The following is a 22377-nucleotide window of genomic DNA, read 5'->3' as shown; positions in this document are numbered from 1 at the left end:
CAACAGTCTAAAAAGAGACCATAGGAACAAGGAGAAGACAACAGGTAGCTCTAAGGTCAAAAAAGGCCACTACCAATGTGGTCATTGACCTTCTAGCTACATGACACATGAATAAAGATGAAGATTTAAGAACTGACATGGATTATGTCATGAGAGAACAGTTTGAGAAAGTGCTACCTTAAGAATAAATTCAGAATATTATAAAGGGTTACAGCCTTATAAGTAAGTGCAGTAGACAAATGTTTAGAGATCAAAATAAGGTATAAAAATATCACCAGAAATGAAGCTGTCATATAATTTTCTGCTCTGTACTCATAATCAGACACTAGAGACTAATTACAATAGGAATTTGAAAGTCCTGTATTAGTTTCCAATTGCTGCCACAACAAATTTAGCAAATTTAAAACAATGCAAATTTTTTTGTCTTGTAGTTCTACAGTTCATAAACCCAATATAGGTCTTACCAGGCCAAGATCAATGGGCTTCATTACTTCCTAGAAGTTCTAGGGGAAAATTCATATCCTACTCATTTGGGTTGTTGACAGAATATTTCTCAAAGGTCCTGTTCTTTTGTAGGCTATCAAGCAAGGGCCAATCCCAGTTTCTAGAAGGGGCTGCAGACTTTAGATCATGGTCCCCCTTCCTCCACCTTCAAAGCCCATAAGAGTGGGGCAAGTCTGTCTCATGTTTCAAATTTCTCCTCCTCCCTGCAAGTCCTTTCTAATTCAGCTAGACAAAATTCTTCCCTTTTAAGGACTCATTTGGTCGGGTTGGCCCACCCCAAAATCCAAGAGATCACCAGTTCGAGATCCATACGTTGAATTACTCATGCAAAGTAACATATTCATGGATTCTGGGAATTAGGATGTAGACATCTTTATGTGCTGTTATTCTGCTTAACGAAGTTGCATTGCTAGTATTAATGATCCAAGAACAGAAAAACAAAGAACAGGACACAGATGGTTTTTTAAACCAATACTGAATCCTAAACAGTGTCTTTGATCACTTGCAACCAGAAGAATTTAGAAGCCCCAGATTAGGAAGGACTTGTGAAAAACAATAAATTATTAGGAAATACATATTTTAATTACCTATATTTCTTTTTTATTTGAATCACTAAGATGTAAAAATGAATATAATTCAAAAATGAATATAGTTGTGTTTTGTGGTGTTTTAATTTTTAAATGAATTCTCCTGTCTTCAAAAGCCTGTTCTAGTGTCATTAATACAGAAAAGATAATCCTGAAAATAAGATCATTTAAATAGGATTTTGGTATCCAGCTAGTGCTGGCTGCATGTTGGGACAGTCTTGAAACTGAAAATACAAAAAGACTTCAAAAAATCTGAAAAATCACCTAAATACATTCTTTTGCTTTGATGTTGATTATTCATAAAGATAACAGGAAGTAATAAAAATAACTTCAGATGTAAATGAAATTAACTACATATAAATTTTAAAAAAATAAATACAAACCAAAATCCAGTTCTCAGGGAAGTTTTCTAAGATAAGAAGACCACTGCCAGAGGGGCGGAGCCAACATGGCGGCGTGAGTAGGACAGTGGGAATCTCCTCCCAAAAACATATATACTTTTGAAAATACAACAAACACAACTAGCCCTAAAAGAGAGACCAGAAGACGCAGGACAGTGGCCAGACTGCAGCTACACCAGCGAGAACCCAGCGACTGGTGAAAGGGGTAAGATACAAGCCCCGGCCCGGCGGGACCCGAGCGCCCCTCCCCCCAGCTCCCGGCGGGAGGAGAGCAGGCAGAGCGGGAGGGAGACGGAGCCCAGGACTGCCAAGCACCCAGCCCCAGCCATCCGGGCCAGAGCGCAGACACAGTACATGCCCAGGGGGCCCTGGATACTGGGAGAACAGGGAGTAAGACCTCTGAGCGGGTGCTGAAGCTGATGCCCCTGTGACAAAGAAAAGCGGGGGCTTTTTGAAAGTCTTAAAGGGACAGGGACTTAACAGCTTGACGGAAACAACCCAGGTCACAGTACAGCAGCTGGAAATTACAGGGAAAACCGGGTGCACTAACCCCCTGGGCAACAGCTCTGAGACCCCTCACGGAGGCAAACAGTCAAGCAGCCCCCCCATCCATCACCCCACCGGGCGCTGCGAAAGCAGAGAAGCAGCCTGAGACAAATTCCGCCCACAGAAAGGGAAATTTCTCCCTCCCAGCCAGGCAAGACACAAAGACCCACTCTACACGCAATTACCCAACACAAGCCACTAGGGGTCGCAGTTGCCCCAGTAAAGAAAGGCCAGTAGTAAGTGAAAATTTTGGCCCTCCCAGCTGACAGTCAATAGCACCTGTCAACATGAAAAGGCAAAAAAATATGATCCAGACAAGACTAACCCAGACAGCTTCGGCATCTGCTACATCTTCCCCTGAGAAGGAATCTGGGGAGATAGATTTAGCCAGTCTACCTGAAAAAGAATTCAAAACAAAAGTCATAACCATGCTGATGGACTTGCAGAGAAATATGCAAGAACTAAGGAAGGAGAATTCAGAAATAAAACAAGCTCTGGAAGGACTTCAAAACAGAATGGACGAGATGCAAGACACCATTAATGGACTAGAAAACAGAGAACAGGAACGCAGAGAAGCTGATGCAGAGAGAGATAAAAGGATCTCCAGGAATGAAAGAATTTTAAGAGAGCTGAGTGATCAATATAAAAGAAATAATATAAGAATCATAGGCATTCCAGAAGAAGTAGAGAGAGAAAAGGGGATAGAAAATGTCTTTGAAGAAATAATTGCTGAAAATTTCCCCAAACTAGGGGAAGAAATGGCCTCTCAGACCACAGAGGTACACAGAACTCCCATGACAAGGGATCCAAGGAGGGCAACACCAAGACACATAATAATTAAAATGGCAAAGATCAAAGAAGACCACTGCCAAGATTTCTCAGTGAGAGAGAAAATGAATAATTAAAAGATTTAAAAAATCAACATGTAGAATAAAAAGTAGAAAATAAAGTTACAACAATAATAGAATAAATTTTCAAACATATCAGGTACAGTGGGAAACAGTCATGAGTTGTAAAGCCAAAAAGAGCAGAGGAGAATAAATAAATAGAAGAAAATTAATTACTTTTAGAATTATTTCCTGGAAAGCTTAATGTGACTAAAAATATTTAAGGTGGGCAGCACATTGAAAGATAAAATATCATGACTCAACTTGCAAAATTCCTCCCAGGTCATATTTCCTGACTCGTCTTGACATATCAAGGCAAAGATGTATAATTACTTCTTTAGACCCTGTGTTCGGGATCCCCTTTCTTCTTTGCTCTCCACTTTCTTCCCTTTGTAACTATCCCACACGCACTGATCTCCGGCTTGCCTGAGGCCACAAGGACTAGCCTGGAGGAGGCACTGTGATATGATTGATGAGTTCAGTCATTGACAATATCGTGTTTGGGTTCCTGCCATTTCAGAGTTAGAATATAAGATACCAGCAAGATAATTCAAATAAAAGCAGCATCTGAAATACAATCAAGTAAGTCCTACTGGGAAAATCTTATACCCAGAAAAAATGCACATATATTCAGAAATTTAAATTGTTTCATGCAAGTGTAAGTTCACAAACCCCTTTAATATGTAGGAGAGGTCTAGAAACCTCGGGCTAAGCAGCTTAATTCTAGACAGAAAGGTATTTCTCCACAATCTGTATAGATAAAGGCCTATCACAACTCCAATTACAAATCTAACCTCAGTCCATTCTAGGCATGAGTTTCAGGACAAGCGATCATATTTTAGGAAACCCTAAGCATTGGTACTTCTTCCTGCAAACACTAACACTCAGTCACAGCTAACTCAAATGCTGGGCACTCACCATGTGCAGAGCAACCTCCAAAAATCTTCCACGCTTCATTTTATTTCTCTTTTAGATAACTTCACAGAGGTAATATCCCCACTTTGCAGATGAATTAACTGAGGCGTTGAGAGATTAAATAACTGTTGCAGAGCCCCTCAGCTAGTAAGTGGAGTCCAACCAAGAACTCTGACTTTAAAACCCATGCTCTTATTCCTATGTAATACTGGTCCCCTTTGCAGTAAAAACTGCAGTAAGGGCATTTGTGGTATTTCCCACAGACACAGACGTTAAATCATAGACGTGAGGTGGGAGGACTTTAGAGAGCATCCTGCTAATATCATTTTACAGACGAGAAAACTGAGGTCCATAAGAGATTTCCTAATCACAGCTGGAAATAGAGCCTACCTATTCTGTTGGCCAGTTTTAGATTATTTCCTCTGTGGCATCAAGCTTCCCATTCAATCAACGTTTATCGAGTGCTTACTAAATGTTAGGAGAATGTTCTGTAAATATAATACAGGAGGTAGCAGGTTATAACAAACTCTATGTGATAAGACACAAGATTATTTGTAGAATTGGGAGAGGGAAAATTCAGGAATGCTCATGAAAATTTTTCTAAAATCACATATGTTCATTATAAAGTAACACCCTCGGCTTGTCTAAATGAAAAGGTTTGCTCTGAACCCCAGACCACCCCTACCCCTATTTTATCCCCATTAAGGGGCTCCTTAAAACAAATTGTCCTGTTGTAAATGGTTAAGCATAGGGAATTTGTTTTAGGTTTTGGTGGCTGGGGTATTTAAAGTGATGAGCGTGGAGAACAAAAAGTTTAAATGGCAATCATGAAATGCCATCCTGTCCAATTCACTGTTTCCATTTATTATTTCTTATACGTTTCCTCACAAGAAATCCCCTAAACAGCTCCCCAACTTACAGCACTTCTGGGTACCCCAAATAGAAACACATACACACACACACACACACACATGGCTGAAGAGAAGTGTTGCACCTGCCAATCTCATGTGCCTACTCTTCTTGCCACATGACACTTGACATGGGACAGGTAAGATCAACAGGACTTCATTAGTCACACATGTTCACAGCTGAAAGAGGAGGACGCCTCGTATCATGCAGGCCCACATGGGGCTTCGCTCTGGAGTCAAGTGAACTGCTTAGCTGGCAAGGACTAGGGTCCTGTAAGTTGAGGACTAGGCACAAGGCAGCTGGTCTGCCTCTTAAGAGAGTAGCCAGGACGGAGCCTTTCCTGCTGGCGGGAGTGTATCTGGCAGAAGCAGGGGAACTCAGTTAGGCATTTGGGGCCCTATGAGGCTGTAAGATGTTTCAAGGCTGCACAAAATTTTAGCCTTACATCTCCCCAGGATTACCTGAAGTATATTTTTAGATGTTGCCCCCGGGCTCTTGTTTTCATGTCAGCTTCCATTTTGGAGGTGTCATTCCGCTGCAGGGACCTGTATATTCTCTGTCTCTCTCTCCCCCTTTTTCTCTCTGTAGAATATATATGTTTGTAGGCACACATATTTTTCATAAATATATATTAATAATGTATATATGCATTTTAAAAACACATATTTCTTTTATAAACATATATATACAAACATGTATCTTTTACAAATACAGATATACATAAGTATCTTTTACAAATATATATGTATATAGGTATATATCTTTACAAATACATATACATATAGATACATATACATCAGGCAGAAGGGCTCATGGAATAAAAATGGGGTCATCCATAGGCTGGAGATCTGGATGAGGTCATGGAGTAAATGTACAGGGACAAAAAATAAACTGTAGAATTGGAAGATGATGGTCCAAGATTGAAACCTTGGAGTTTGGGATTTCAGAGACTGAGTGAGTCTGTGTAATGGCAAATTCAAGTTATAATGCAGCTGATAATGTAAGAGCAATGCAGTTCATACTCATTGGAAGTAAGATAAAGGAATTCAAATTTTAGGATATGTTACGAGCTGTTCACAGGGATATTAAGTTTTCCTACAATGACAGCAATTCTTAGGGTGAAGTGCAAAACCATGAACCAAAGAAAACTTCTGTGTCGCCAGTGATTTTCATGAAATTTCAAATGAATTCAGTTAAAGAAAGTCCTCCATCATTGCCTTCTCTGAACACTGTATGATGCCTGTTTACTTCTTTCTCAAAAGTCAGGCAATAAATGCAGAAACAAAGAAAATGTATAAGGTTCTATAATATGAGCCTTGGAGGAGTTTCATCAAAAAGTAGAGAAACAGTGATTTGGACAGGAAACTGGGAGCAAAATAGCACCTCCACCACCAGCTACACTAGCAAAGAGCCCATTCCTCCAGCCAGGCACCCCAACCCTCTGGCACATGGAAAGGACCTCGGTGCAATCAGTAGCCTCACATGAAAGTCATATTTTTGTTAAGATCAAAAGGTACAGCATTTTTAGGTAAAGGGAGAATGAATGTTTAAAGGAATTTTTATTTTAAAAATATAAATATTAGAGAATATAGTGGAAGATTATGGCAAGCTTGTGGCTAGAGATAAGTCAGAAGGACGGAAGAAGACAGCTGAACCAGACTGAGTTCTGTACAAGGGCTTACCTTTTTGAACAGACACAGGACAGAGGTGGAAAACATAATAGAATTTACTATAGCTGTCTGGAACTTTTTAAAAAACTTTTTAGAAATTCTATGCTGACATAGACACAGAGGTACTAGATGGTATCTGAAACTCTAGAATAGTCATTGTTGGGGATTGCTTCCCATTGTATCAATAACTTAAGAAGGATTAAGTTCCCTGTTTTTAGCTTCCCTGTCAATTTTTTAAGTATTATTTTGCCTCTAAATGGATAAAGCAAAATACCTGAGGAAATCCCCAAAGAGCCCCTAACAGATCTAGTTGACACCTTCTAAAACTTTGTAAAACTTGTGATTAGGTAGTTCAGAACCAACATTCTTTTATAACAATATTATTAATCAACTTCCTTTGACCTATATCCCCAAGAGATGCTCTCATCTAAATCTCTAAGGCAAATAAGCCTATGAAAAAAACCAGTTCATCCACTTAGGAAAAAATTCATGCAAAAAAGAAAGCTTTGCTTTATAGAGAAAAGGAATGGGGCAACTTTTTAAAAAATATTCAAATCACCTTTAATCTGGTGACTCAGAGTATTCATGAGCATTTAGTAAAAGTTTCAATGTTAAGATCAATATTCTAGTAACCATGAAGGTGGAGTGAGAAACCAAACAGAATACTGAGTTCCCTTCAGTGGGCCATCGCTTCGCAAGGATGGCCTAAGAAGGATTCTGCAGGTAAAGGGAGAATGAATTATATTTTACATATAAATTTATACATACATTTAGACATTCTACATATGAAACAGCCTGCTTACTAAATAATTCAAATGATTGGGTATTAACCAAAGAGACAAAATATAGCCTTCCTGTATGGGGAAAAAATACCTGAGACTTAAGAATCAATTATTTTCTAGGATAAATTTTTTTAAAGGGAGTCAGAGAAGATCTACTCCAATCCTGCTATGACTGATTCATTTCTGCAACTTTTTCAAGCCACTTAACATGACTACCATGCTCTCTGCAAAAGTAGACTCTAGACTTTGTGTTATGCTGAAATTACTGGGAGGTTGTGGGCAAGGAGGAGATCTAGACTGCAGAGGTGTTTAAGGGCTGTCATGGTGAAAAAGGTTAGTATTTGGTCTGTAAGGTCAGTACCTGAATATGTATTTGGAAGTTACACAGAAAGAATTTTCCATTCAAGATAAGAGCTTTCCATTCAGCCAGTGCTAGAGCAAGACAGTGATTTCCCAGTCACTGAAGTCATCAAAGCAGTAGCTGGATGGGTATATGGTGAGGATGTTAATCAGAAGGACACATTTTGGAGTTAGGTGCTTCAGTGACCTAATAAAGTTTATATTGTCTTTAAGAGTGTTTTCAATGAGCCAGAAATATGAATAGAATTGGCAAAAAAAATTAAAATGCAACGTTTAGAATTAATTCATATGCATAATAATCAAAGTTTGAGCCTCTTACTATGTCTGCAAATTCAAAATGTGTTGAGAGAATTTTACAATATCTATACAATCAGTGAAATGTAAGTACGCTTTTTCACATGTTTTATTTATTAATATATCACTTTTGATAAGGTTATTTCCTTGTGTATAGTTTCTGATCTGTTATATTCTTAGTGCAGTCAGATGCCCATCTGGGGAGAGTCAGATGAAGTGTGCACTGAAACGTAATGTAAATCCTCAGTTATAAATTAAAGCTTTTCATAATTTATTATTTATTCAGATAAGAAACAATTATCGTTATCTCTCTTAACTCTACCTCAGCCCTTTCTGAACACAGCCATGTCTTGTTAGCATGAAATTGTCACATATATTATTTAATTTAAATCTCCCAGAAGCTCATTTTGCATGTTATAATTATCTCACTTCTCAGATGAAGAATTTAATCTAATACAACCAAGTTAAATGGTAAAAACTAGGACTGGAAATCTTTCAAACTCTAATGTTAATCTAATTAATGCTTGAAACTTAAAAACTGAAATAACATTTGCCTGTTGCATACCCTCATGGAAATGATAAGACAAAATACACACAAAACAGACAACAGAATTCCTCAAGCAGACAGTCCGCATGAGATTTCATTTGCTACTATATTGGTACATGTAGTTATGAGCAGCTACTTATTAGGTATTAACAGAATGGTTTGGGAAAACCTGTTCACCAACGAATAAGATATTAGAATGTTTGAAGTGGAGAAGGGAATTGAAAAGGGACAGTTAGCAGGAATTACAGATTTTCAATGGATCTTATAAATGTGTAGCCAATGATTCTAATTTTTCAGATGAGAAAATTGGAGTCCAGAACATAAAAAGAGATCTAAAAAACAGAAAAGGGCACAACAGCTGCATCTCATTGAAGTATCAGCCATCTAGCCTTAGGTACGATGTAGACCTATTACCTCAGAAAAAGAACCCATAAAAGATATGTACAAGGGATTTTACATGATCAGTTGTTCTAGTACAGCAAAATCTAATGTAAGAACGTTCAAAATTGGGAGACTCCGGAGATCACCAAATACCAGAAAAAACAAATTAACTTTCATCTCTCACTCGGGGCAGGTCACCAAGGTCAACTACCAAAGTGCAAGAAAATTTATTATAGAAAAGGCTAGAAAATATGTAAGATTTCAGTGTCTATGGACAGCAGAACAATAGAAAGGAGGTCTAGTTAAAGTATGAGTCAGGAATTCTAGTTAAAGTATGAGTCAGCACTTCAGCACATTTTTACCTGGGAATATGAAGCTGGATGCATTGAACAGAACAGAAATTAATGAGGATGAATAGAATTTTATGACTCGAAGGAAACAAGAGTTTTTCTTATCCATTTTTATCCCTTCATTTTATAAAATTGTGAATTCTTGGATTTTTATTTGATGACAGAAATACAACAAACAGCCTATTGGAAAATAAGAGCATTCTAAGGAATAATAAGACAACTACTCAAGAATTTATCTGCAAAAATATTCATTGAATCACTATCCATCTAAGAAAGAAATGTTGACCATCTAAATTACTCACACTAAGCAACTAGCTAAACATACCATGGTCCCAACGACTGTGCAAAGGAAACTCTAGGAGGTGTTGGATGTCTGCTATTTTGATTGTTGTGATGGTGTCATGGCTGTTTGCATAGGTCCAAACTCATCAAATTGTGCACATTAAATATGTGCAGTTCTTCATCCATCAGTTATACTTCATAACAGCTGTTTTTTTAAAAATATATAGATTTCTAGTAATTGACATGGAAGGATGATGATGATTATCAAAGAAGAAAAAGTTTGTTACAAGATAGTATTTAGTATGATTTATTTCAGATACATATGAATGTAATTTAACTTTGAAACAGTCTGGTGATACAGTCACCAAAATGTCACTATATCTCTAACAGATTTGATTACAGGTTATAATTTCCTTTCTTGCATTTTCTAGTTCTTTGCGCTAGAAAATGTGTTTTTTGTAATAGGAAACATTTCAAATATAAAAGGAAATTGGAAGGCAAACCTTTTAATCTTGGAGAGGGAGTAGGGCAGGTGGGAAAAGGAAATGAGGGGAGTGGCCGTCACTTATTTATTAAGGAGGAGCTAAGTGAAACGGAGACAAAGAAGCATCGAGATCAAAATTTAAAAATGGGTAGTTTTCATCTGAAATGGGAAAATCTATGCAAAAGAACCACTTCTCAGATACTGGGATAAAGAACAAAATGGATAATCTTGATGTACAATATTATGATCTCAATTGAGCAAATGAATGAAGTAAGCTGAATTACCCCTATTTTACCTTCCTGTATATAATTTGTACCTGAGTTCATCACATTGTATAATGTCCTCTTAAGTAGCCAGCTACATATGTGATGTATATATTGCATACTTCTAAAACTTAAAGGAGTTAGTTTTAGATATAGGGCATAACCTACAGAGAAGATACCCATTATTCCCTTTTGACATGTCATCTAAAGTGATTAGTTGGAACTATGAGTCATTGTCCCTTTCAGATACATTGGTCTGTTCCCAAATTAGAGAAATACTGGGAAAAAAAATCAACCTTTATCTCTCACTCAGGGCAGGTCACCAATGTCAACTGCCAAAGTGAAAGAAAATTTGTTATAGAAAAGCCTAGAAAATATGTAAAAAAAATTCCTCCCTGGTGACTGTAACCTACAGAATAGAAGGGAGCTCTAGTTAAGAAGGAGTCTGCATTTTAGCACATTTTTCACAGGGAAAATGAAGCTGGATGCATTGAACAGAATGGAAATTACCTTTAATGAGAATGAACAGAATTTTATGAGTAGAAGGAAACAGTTTTTCTTATCCAGTTTTATCCTTCATTTTATGGAAGAAGTTGTGTCTGAATGGTATTTTGACTTTCTCAAGGATGCAAAATAATGACTTTCAGATCAAGGACTATATCCCATGACTCATTTCCCAGTTTAAGGCACTCTCCACAATACATTCTCAACAGATATGTGGAAAACTACCTCCTAAGCTGATTTTCCTTTTCTTGTTTCTTAAGGGAGACCCCACCCGTCATGCGCCAGTGGCCATGGGAAATCGGAGTACGGTGACGGAATTCACTCTGATTGCCTTTCCAACTCTCCTGGAGCTTCGAATATTCCTTTTTGTAGTTCTCTTGTTGACTTACACGTTAACAGCAACAGGAAACATTATCATCCTCTTCCTAATATGGACTGATTATCGCCTACAAACCCCAATGTACTTTTTCCTCAGTAATCTGTCCTGTCTGGATATTTTATACACCACTGTTGTTACCCCAAAGCTGCTAGCCTGCCTCCTAGGGGAGAAGAAAGACATATCCTTTGCTGGCTGTATCACTCAAACATATTTGTACTTCTTTCTGGGGACAGTGGAGTTTATCCTCCTGGCGGTAATGTCCTTTGACCGCTACGTGGCCATCTGTAACCCCCTGCACTACACCGTCATCATGAACAGCAGGTTCTGTCTCCTGCTGGTTCTGAGCTGCTGGGTAGGGGCCTTTCTGTCCGTGTTGGTACCAACCATTGTAGTGACAAGGCTGCCTTATTGTAGAAAAGAGATTAATCATTTTTTCTGTGACATTGCCCCTCTTCTACATGTGGCCTGTATAGATACTCGCCTCATAGAGAAGATAAACTTCCTCCTATCTGCCCTTGTCATCCTGAGCTCCCTGGCATTCACTACTGGGTCCTACACCTCCATTATTTCTACCATCCTGCGCATCCCATCAGCCCAAGGACGTCAGAAGGCCTTCTCCACCTGTGCTTCTCACATCACTGTCGTGTCCATTGCGTATGGGAGCAACATCTTTGTGTATGTGAGGCCCAATCAGAACTATTCCCTGGACTTTGACAAGGTCGCTGCTGTCCTCATTACAGTAGTGACTCCTCTTCTGAACCCTTTTATTTATAGTTTGAGGAATGAAAAGGTGAAGCAAGTGTTGAGAGAGACAGTGAACAGAATCACATCCTCGATACTAAGGAAAACGTGGCAATAGTGTTCAGTACATCACACAGCATTTCTTATCTTCCACACATTCAGTCTGTGTGACTATAGCGCCATGCTGACATTCCAGAAACCTGAGGAATGACAGGATGAGCAAGGAGCATACCAAACTGAAGGAAAACTGTACTTAGGTCTGCAGAGAAAAACTAATCCTTGAACTATGTTGGATGTTCGTAACTTTTAAAAGCATGAAATAGTACCTCACTGGGATTCAGAGGTCTCCAAACCTAGTCTTGGCTAAATTGGTTTATCTTCCAGGTGATTTTGTCATGTCACAATGTATCTGAGCCCCACTGTCTCCATCTCCAAATGAAATTGTAGATAATAAAGAATCAGTAGTTGTGGTGAGACATGTAGGTTAGAGAATTTTAGCTTCTTGTTAGGCACTCTTGAATATTTCAGGAGACTCAGTTTTCACTTCTATTACATCAGGTAAATATGACATAAGGAGTGAGGGAAAAAGAGGTAAGACTCAGGAGATATCAAGTCTCCGCCTGCTCACCCGAGTGAGTGCTCACCTCAGCAGCACATGTAATAAAATTGGAATGATGTAGTGATTAATGGGGCCCCAACACAAGGGTGACATGCAGGTTCATGGAGCGTTCCATATTTTTAGGTGACAGGTGGCAACTAGACTTATTGTGGGGATCATTTTTAGATTATAAAAGTATTGAATCACTCTAATGTACACCTGAAACTAATAGGATGTTATACATCAATTATTGTTCAAAAAAAAAAAAACCTGAGTGAAAAGTGGATATATTCAATGAGAAACAGAACACAAGAAGCACAAGAAGGGCAGGTTATTGAATCAGACACTCCTGTGGGATACCCAATTACCAACCTTCAGTTGGATTATTATATGAAGGTTAGACAAGAGATATGGGCTAGAAATGTGGTCTAAGGTATCATCAAATATATTAATGATACTTAAAGCCACAGAAGTGGCTGAGAGCACCAGGGGGGTAATGAATGAAGACAGCTCACAAGTTAGATTAAGAATGGGTGGCAAGAGAGAAAAAACACAGGAAAGTATGATAGCATGAAATAGGATGACAGACAAAGGGGAAATGTTTCGTATAGCATGATCAAGACATAAAAGCATCTTATATATTTGGTACATGAATGATTTTGGCAATAAGTTTAATAGGGTTTGGAGGGTAAAAGCCAAAATAGAGTGGGCAGAATGGTGCATAGATATAAAGAACTGGAGAATATAAATACAGACACCACTTTCAAGAACTATGGCTGAGAATATGAACACTATTGTAATATGAAGGAAACATGGGTTAGAAAATGGTGTTTTCTAACAGGAGATGTATTTTCTTTTTAAAATGTTGATTGGAGGAATATAATAGTAGAGGCTACAGGGTAGTGGGTCATGACCAATATAATGGGTTACCTGAGATGGCAGAGGCGAGGACACTGGGGACATCAGGATAGATGTCAGCAGAAGTTTATATTACACACTTATAAGTAGGAATGGATGAATTCAGAAGTAGAAACATGCCAGGTAACAAGGTGGAATTTGTCACAGTCCCTCCTAATAGAAAGCCCAATGCCCTCCTTAAGAAGTTAGCACCTAACTTCAGGTAGAAAATGACCACAGAAAAGTATAAATTTGATAATGTGTGCAGAGTAGAGCAAATGAACTAAATCCTTCCTTGAGTAATACAATGTGTTAATGCTGGGGGGAGTTCGGTTCAGAAATGCAGGGAAGTCAGAGTACAAGGTGGGGAAGGAATTCATTAAAGCGAGTGTCAGGGAATGACAGAACAGAAAAATAGAGGTTCGTTGAACTGCTACTCAGCATGGGGCACTTCCCCTGCTAACTCCTTAAGCCAGTGTCACCTGGCATCCAGTGTCCTCTTGGATATGCGTGGCATGGGAACTGAGTCTCTACCACCCCAGGATTTGGGGGAGTCCCAGAGCACTGGATGGAGTGAGATGATGTTCTGCAAACGTCCTGTAGGTGAAGAAAGGAGACTTTCAGGCAGGCTACTAAAGAGCATGACAGTAAGCTGCAGTTCCCCGTCACCTAGGCGACAGCAATTTGCAAGCCCAGGTCTGAGCTCTCAGAAGCCCCTCCCTACTTGTCTGAGATAGGACAGGGAGAGTGAAGGTTTGAGCTGAAATCCAGAGGATTAGAATGACAAAGCAAAGTAACAAAGACACCACTGGAAAAGCGCAGAGAGAAAATGTTTAAGTTGAGCAGTGAGAAGTTTATTTAAGGCAAAAAGGAGCACATTCAGAGAAAGGGAAGTGTGGGCTACCCCAGAGAAAAGGCACCCCTGAAAGATTGGGAAAAAAGTCAAAGACATGCTTACAAAGTGCTGGCGACCTCAAAGAGAGGAACACCCCAAAAGGTTTAAGTTTTATTGAAAGAGAGAAAGTCTACCCATTTAGAAAGTGTGGACAACCTCAGAGAGAGGTACATGCTGAAAGGTAAGGAGTTCCCCCTTTTAAGGATTTTTCAGGAATGTGACCAAGGGCTGGGGGGTGCAGACTTTTTTAAGTGATCTCTGAATATTTAAAATTAACTTAACACAAGAAATTTACTGCTCTGATTTCTCCCGGAGATACTGGAGTCTTGGTCTGGGAGCAGAGCAAACAGACAATAGCTCAGCCCATCAAAGAGTAAGTTAAGAATCTTACTTCTTAACTTCCTGGATGTTAATATGCAATCTTATCTTTAAAATGGAATCCTTCCTGCCTTTTACTATGTTGTTTACGGCTGGGCCTGCATGCTTAACACAATAAAGACAAGAACTATGCTGAGGTCCCCTCCTTTATCTGGGGAATATTCAAACATTCCGGCCAACTTACACCTGGCTTTCTGAGCTTTAACTGATTAACTCTTTCAGTCCTTTGTAGTGGGCTTTACTGGCCTTAATTCCCTCTCCACCCAGCTCATATCTATTTTCCTGCCTAACATTAAGGTACATAGCTCAAAGGAAATTACTCATTCATTCATCCATTAACTAAATATTGCTTGAGTGCCACAAAGAACAGAACAGACAAATCTCTGCCCCAGTGGGCTGAGATGACAGAGGGGGAGGACACACAGTAAGTAAAATGTAGAGAGAGATTAGATGAGAAGCTACACAGTGACAAACGTTGTGAAGAAAAATTAAGCAGGGAAGGGGAATAGGGAGTTTGAGGGCAGAGTTTCCGTTGTAATTAAGATGGTTCCGAAAGCCTTCTCTGAGAAGGTGAGCTGGAATAAAGATCTGAAGGATAGGACAGTGGGAACCTTGTGGCTATTTGGAAGAAGAGGATTATATGAAAGCACAACAAAGCCCCCAGTCTGTGGTAAGAGTGAGGGGAGCAAACACGGTAGCCGTCAGCCACTGAGAGCAGAGATCATTCGGGAAATTGTGCCACCAGGTGCCCGTGCAAGTGCCAGGCGGGGAGCCCCATCGTCAGCACAGTGCACTAGAATGAACCACCAAATCAGCGAGTGTTAGGCAGGAAAATAGATATGAGTGGGGCAGAAAGAGAATAAGGCCAGTAAGCCCACTAGGAGGGACTCAAAGGGTTAACCAGTTAAAAATAAAAAGCTCGAAGGCCAGGAGCAACTCGGCCTAGAAGTTTGAATACTCCCCAGATAAGGAAAAGTATTTCAGCATAGCCTGTGCTTTATTGTGTCAATTAGATCATGCCATTGCAAGATTTACTTGAGCCTGCTCAAAGGTCCAGCTTGTTCAGGAAGAATTCTATCTTAAAACTAAGATGGCATTTTAATCAAATAGACAGTGGCTCAGCCCACCTTGGAGGCAGGGCAGACAGTCTTGATTGATATGCTTCCAGACAGAAGCTGATGTCCTGGAAAGGAATCAAAGCAGTGCTTAGTGTCTTATCAAAGAAACTTAGTGTCTTATCAAAGATGAACATTCTGGGACAATTTGGCCAGTCCGCACCTGGCCCTGTGTCACTTTCTTGAAGATCCTCAACCACCTATAACACCCCAGACCCTAAACCTTTCAGTGTGCCTCTCTCTCTGAGGTCGCCTGCCTCAAAAATTTATCTTGACCTTTCAGCGCGCCTCTTCTATGAGGTCGCTCACAGCCCCCTTTCTCCAAGTGTGACTTGCTCTCTTTAAATAAAGCTTCAACCTTTCAGGGCGCCTCTCTTCCCTGAGGTCGTCCACACTTTTCTCTCTCTTCAAGTAACTTTAAATAAAACTTTTACTCTGCTTCATGACCGCGTGTCTCTGCCCTTCAGTTCTTTTTGAACCAAGGAATATACACAACGCTGCCCCCCAACAAGAAGACTAAACTAATCCCATATCCTAAGGAAATGGTAGTTAGCCACATAAAAGCAATATGTATTGATTACATGTAAGTAAAACCACACGTGATTTACCCAGGGGTTATTTTTTACTTCATCCAATGAATTCCTTTCATGACAAGTTTAAAGTTAGAGACTCTTTATATATATATTTTTTAAAGGGAACCTCTGAAATCAGGACAAATGAAATGATAGTGTTGCTTAGTATTCTGATTCTCAAAAGTTGGTTCCCAAACCAGCAACATTAACATCATTTGGGAACATATTAGACATGAAAATTCCTGAGCACCACACCAGGCCTACTGCATCTGAGATATCGGGGGGCGGGGGGTGAAGCCCAGTAATCTGTGTTTCAACAAGCTTTCCAGATGACCCTGAAGTGAGCCAACATTTGAGAACCATGGACTTAGGGAAACTCAGGCAGGTCATCTGTTGAGACAGGGACCGTGGGTTTAGGCAGAGTAAGGGGAGGGCCTCCAGAGAAAAAGCAGAGCAAGATAATTACAGTCAGTACAACGTAGCAATGTGCAAAGAAGTCCCTATTCAAACTCTGTGATAAGCATTACTGCAAATTCAGAGTCACACTAATTCTCTAGGGCAAAGATACCAGACTAGGAATATAGACATCTTCAGTGAGATCAGTTAAAACTCAAAAGGTCAGCAGCAACTTAGCCTGGAATGTTTGAGTGTTCTGCAGATAAAGAAAAGTGTCTCAGCATAGCCTGTGACTTCACTGTATCAATTTAAATCATGACACTGTAAAATTTACCTTAGCCTGCTAAAAAGCCCAGCTTATTTTAACTGTACCTATGCGCTATATTTCCTTCTCTGATCCTAACCAAGTAATCTGCAACCTAGGAAAAAGACTATAATTTAGTAAGCAAGCCCAACTATAAACAGCCCAAGAAGTTAAGAAGTAAGATTCTTAACTTACTTCAGCAAACAGGCAACAACCCAGCCCACCGTAGGGGCAGGGTAGGCGGTCTTAATTGACATGCTCCCAGAGGGAAACTGCTATCTTGAGAAAGAATCAGAGCAGAAAATTTCTTCTATTACTCATCAAAAATGAGCATTCTGGGACCACTCAATAAGTCTGCACCCCTAACCTTTTACCCTCATTTCTGAAAATCCTCAACCGCGCATAAAACCCCTAGACAATGAGCCAACCACAGACTCCCTTGTCCCCTCCTGGCATGAGCCGGGAGCTCTGTCCTCTCACTTTATCTCTAAATAAAAGCCTCTACCTTGCTCTCCTACCTTGAGTGTTTGTGAAGCTCATTCTTAGGCTTTGTGAACAAGAACCCCAGCATCACTGTTACCAAAAGATGTATATCATTGTTCTTGCTCAAGAAGACAGGACAACAAACTGGTGGTTGCTGGGAGGCAGGAGAGGGGAATAGTTGAGGTAGGTGAAGCAGATCAAGAGGTACAAGCTTGCAGTTTTAAAATAAATAGTCACCATGGGAATGAAAAGTACAGCATAGGGTATATAGACATTAATATTGTAATAACTTTGAATAGTGACTGATGGTAACTATGCTTACCATGACAAGCATTTTGTAATGTATATATGAATGTTGAATCTTTATGTTGTACACCTGAAACCAATATAATACTATGTCCATGATACTTCAATAAAAAATATAAAAATAAAAAAGAGCCTTGACTAAATGTTGTATGTTGCCATAAAGTTGCCTTAAAATGTAGTTGATACCTGTTTTTTTTAATCGTGTAAACACACAGTATGATTAATATGATCATTGTTATTATAATTACCATGATTCTTATCATAGGGACTTAATTATATCTGTTAGTATATTGGAATCAAATGATTGAATTAGTCACTAAAATGAAGTTTGTTCCCCTCTGTGGAGAAGTACTTTGCTCCAGAACAAAGGATAGCTGCTTAAATGCTGTGCTTTTTATGAGCCTCAAACATCTAGCAATAAAACAAGGAGGACTTACAGGGTCCCAACAAGTGAATTAAAGGCCAAATTTGTTGGTCCTTTTCTCAGTCACCTGAATTGTCTGTGATCTAAACTTCTCTCAGGTTTTACTTTGGCTCTGGAAGGAAGAAAAGCAACTCTTAGTTTCATGCTATGGTTTAATGACCTCATGTACATGATGGTCATTTTTCCTCAGATACTAACAACTCACTCTTCAGATAGGTATGTATTCCTACAAGATATGTTAAGTATACGTATTGAATCAATGTATCAGTCTCTGGATTAGTATCTTCATTCTGACATTTTCTACCAGTACAATCCTGGGCAGGTTACTTAATGCCTCTATACCTCAGTTTCCTTACCAATTAAATGAATTTCATAATAATGTCTATGCTGTAGTGTTGTTCTAAGGTAAACTTCAAGACACTCTATCAGTAATTCATTGACTAAATATTAGCTATCCTTTCAGGACCCTGTATAGAAGTCTATGGGGAGTGTTAAAGCACAAAGATAAACAAGATGTGATCTCTACACCTAAGTAATTCACATTGTAATTTCAGGGGAAAAAAATAATATATAAGAAAATATTATGAATGATATGACACATTCTAAAAATAAAGGAATTAATACTTATGATTTTGGACATGGTAGAGTATGCAGTTGAGATTTTATTTAATCCTTTGACTAAGGCAACTAGAAAATGGCAAAAATAAATGAAGCAAGAATTTTCAGACATTGGGCAACAAATAGTGTGGGGCTATGATCAGTGAGAGAAGGAAAATAAAAATAAAGAACCCTACCATTGCCCCAGCCAGGAGCCTGAAGGCAGTTTCTGGGCAGCAATGTTTGGGCACAGGGTGTTCCACCAGAGCCTGGCAGCATCTCTGAACTGAGCAGAGATCAGAGCTTGGGGAGGCCAGGTAACTTGCATTTGCAGGGAAGAAAACCAGACATGAGAGAGTTACATGGAAAAAGAACTGGAGATACACAGAGGGACCCCCTTGAGACTTTGGCTAAATACAGATCTAAGCACGCATGAAAGAAAATTACCTGAAGGTGTGAAAGGACCTTCTAGAAATTAGTCAGCCAAGGAATTCCCAGTGACCACATGGGGATGGAACCAGTTTTTGTTCCTACCAGCTACAGTGGAAAGACCTTTTAAGATGTGGGGCCTTAGAGTAATGGGGATAAGTTATCTCTAGGGCAAAAGCAAAGCAGGCTCCTTCTTAAGCATGTTAAGGCAAGATTCAGAGGATCAACCTGGCCCACAAGTAACTGAAGGCCTAGGAGAACGATCTAACATACCCTAAAAGGACACAACCAAAGCTGTGACTTAACAATGCAAAATACGTACCATCCAGCATCCCAAAACGGGATAGTTTTTGGAAGCAGAGTGTTGTGATACATAAGCAGGGGGACAGCTGTCAAAATAAACAGACCCAGACTGATGGGAATCATCAGCAAAGAATATTTAAACAGTTATTATAAATATGTTCCATGTGCCTGTCCAATGATTTAATGATTAAATCATTAAAAGGATTAAAATTAAAAATGATTACAAACATTTATAATGCAAATATTCTCAAACAGTAGCCTTTTGAGGCTATCATCATCATCGTGGCCATTCTCTTTGTCCTACACTTTATGACTTTTCCAAGTCTTTGTTTGCATTGCTTTATTTTTTGCTAAGAACCATTATTATAAGAGTTGGCCGTGATGCTATCATTATTCAAGGTATTGGACAAAGAGTTTTGTAGGAAATGCTTTTGCCCGAAATTCAATATGCATGAACAATAGATGAAATGCCCATAACAGTTTCCATTAACTCGTCTACCTTTTCTTTTGCATGCAGGATCCCATGTAGAAGGTGGGTCCCAATTTCCGCTTGACCTCACCAACCTGGAGACACAAAGACAGTCACAACAGAAGTCCAAATGTCACTGGCTCGTTCCCTTCTCACCCAGATGCATACCACAGGCTCTCACTCTCCCACGCGGTTACTACCAACTGTTTCCCCAAGGGATGATCTGTGTATAGTTACGAACTGTCACTTAATATCACCTGGTTCCGGCTGTCCTGTGCCGATTTACACCATCTTTGAAACCACTTGAAGGCATAGCTTTCTCGTAGTCACTGCAGTCTACCTGCCAGAAAGCAGATATCAGTGACAAAGGAGCCATTTTCCAATGAACCCAAAACAGACCTTTGAAATGGTAGACATGCTGCTCTGTTCTCTGACATCCCTGCAGCAGAGGCACTAAGCTGTATCCTGAGCAGAAATTAAGAAAATCCCCATTATCCTGCAGATGTAAGACAGTTGATATTCCATCACTTTCTTCATACTGCCTCTCTGTTTATAAGATTTAAAAATGAATCCACATGGCTTGGGTAGATAACCGATATCTGAAACAGATACCATTGTTATCTTCCCCTCCTCCAGAGCTTCCCAAAGGTGCCCACTATCTCCAGCCAAAATTCTCATATAAATTGACTGAATTCTTTGCCCACCAGTGTGTCACACATCTTAGCCTCCATTTGGGCCCCTAATGCACATAAGTCAGACCGAATTCAGGCAGCATCGATTCATCAGTTCAGTAGATTTGACTATCTGAGATGACTTTGGTGCCCTTAAGAACTGCCGCATCCCTTCCAGTTCATGCAACTGTTCTCTGCATAAATTCAAGAAAGATCCAGGGACAGAGTGAACTTGGGCTTGGTACTGCCTGACATAACACAAAGATATTAAAATTCTTGGAAATGGACTGTTCAAGAATGCCTTAGAAGTTTGAAAGTGACTAATACATGTTAGAAAAATTCTCTGATACTGCTGTATTTACCAATTTAGCCCATGGTTTTTCAATGTAATCAAACAGAAATAAAAAGGATTCAGTAATAGATATATCCTAGTGGCAAACTAAAAATCCATGAAAATCCATTATTTTAATGTAGTAATTTACCAAGTCCCTTACTCCTGGAAATGCCTTTTAAATACCTTTAAAAAATCACTTTTTTGTTTGTTTTCAATATTAAATACCATAAAGATGTTCCTGATCCCCTTGGGGTGAAATCTGAAAATTAAGTTTCATTAGTAACACACTCCAACCACAAGGGGGGGTGCAAGACACACAAGCCACCCCCACCCCATCCAATGTCCTCCCTCCTCTAGTCAGCGGGGGAGCAATCAACAAATTCACTGTATTAGCAATTCTAGAGGGTCACTGCTCACATTGTACTCCATGACACATTTCAAATCAGGATCTATTAGGGCCTACGTGTTGGGGTGCTGTGGATGTGATAGGTGAATCAGTTAAAATATTTGAGTTTAAGAAACTTTGGATTCCCTTCTTCACATACATGTGGCTAGTGCCATAAGAGAAGGCTGGAGTCTCCCACTTCTGAAGATGAGGGCCCCTCCGCTACTACAATTCCCACCTGAAGACATTACTGTTTCAGGGCACAGGGCCGTGGAGCCCCTCACTGCAGGCCTGTGGCACTAGGTCTTACAAATATTTCTTCTTTCTCTGGTGTGCTTTCTCTTGGAGTCTTTCTGTATTTCTTTTCTTTGTTTAATCTTCAAGGGCTTTGAAATATTTATTTTTTGTAAACTTTAGACAAAATATTTCTATTTAAAATGCATATTCACAAAGCAATTTTATAAAAGTGTAAGATAATTTATGCTATGTACATTAAAATAACCTATTATCCATTATCCAAATATTGAAAATATTCAATAGAATGAATATTTTCATATGTACCCATGTACTTTAATCAATTTTTTCAAAAAATGCATTTTCTTCAGTTCAGTGTCACTTTTTAAACATTACAACAATAAAAAGACCTACAATTTGTTTCAAGTTTGCCTTTTTTGTTAATTTTAAAAAATTGATACATACACAGGGAGAATAACTTAAATACAATTTTTCTGTCAAGAGCTAATCATGAATATACATAAAAAATAATTCAGCAGAATTATTGTCTTATTTCTGTTGTCAGTTTGATTTTTCACTGTTTGAAAAACCTTTAAATTTTGGTTGCATTTTGTTCAGAACAAGCCAGCAATATTCAACCAAACTTTTAACAAATAGAGTTCCAAATGCTTCCATGTTTTAAGGCATTAGAAGTAGCAAATACTGAAAATGGGGCTTGTAAGCACTAAGACATTTAAATTTATACCTCCTAAAGCAAGGGAGAAATTAAATAAACTAAAAAATGAGAACTCTGTGGGTAAA

At 39.1% G+C, this 22377-nt stretch overlaps 1 protein-coding gene and 1 non-coding gene across 2 annotated transcripts; both read left to right on the top strand.

The window, feature by feature from the left end:
• Positions 1-10956: 10956 nt before the first annotated feature.
• Positions 10957-11904, top strand: LOC118934580 (olfactory receptor 6M1). The gene has a single exon (XM_036930185.2). The coding sequence runs from the start codon at positions 10957-10959 to the stop codon at positions 11902-11904; it is 948 nt and encodes a 315-aa protein (XP_036786080.1).
• Positions 11905-12422: 518 nt separating this feature from the next.
• On the top strand, positions 12423-12526 carry LOC118934679 (U6 spliceosomal RNA). Its single transcript, XR_005033547.1, has one exon. It is a non-coding gene; the product is annotated as a U6 spliceosomal RNA (small nuclear RNA).
• The last annotated feature ends 9851 nt before the right edge of the window (positions 12527-22377 follow it).

Source organism: Manis pentadactyla, chromosome 13 (assembly GCF_030020395.1).
Source record: "Manis pentadactyla isolate mManPen7 chromosome 13, mManPen7.hap1, whole genome shotgun sequence".
In the NCBI taxonomy this organism is placed as follows: domain Eukaryota; kingdom Metazoa; phylum Chordata; class Mammalia; order Pholidota; family Manidae; genus Manis; species Manis pentadactyla.
Note: the sequence above shows the minus strand (reverse complement) of the source record. Positions and strands in the feature narration are given on the sequence as shown.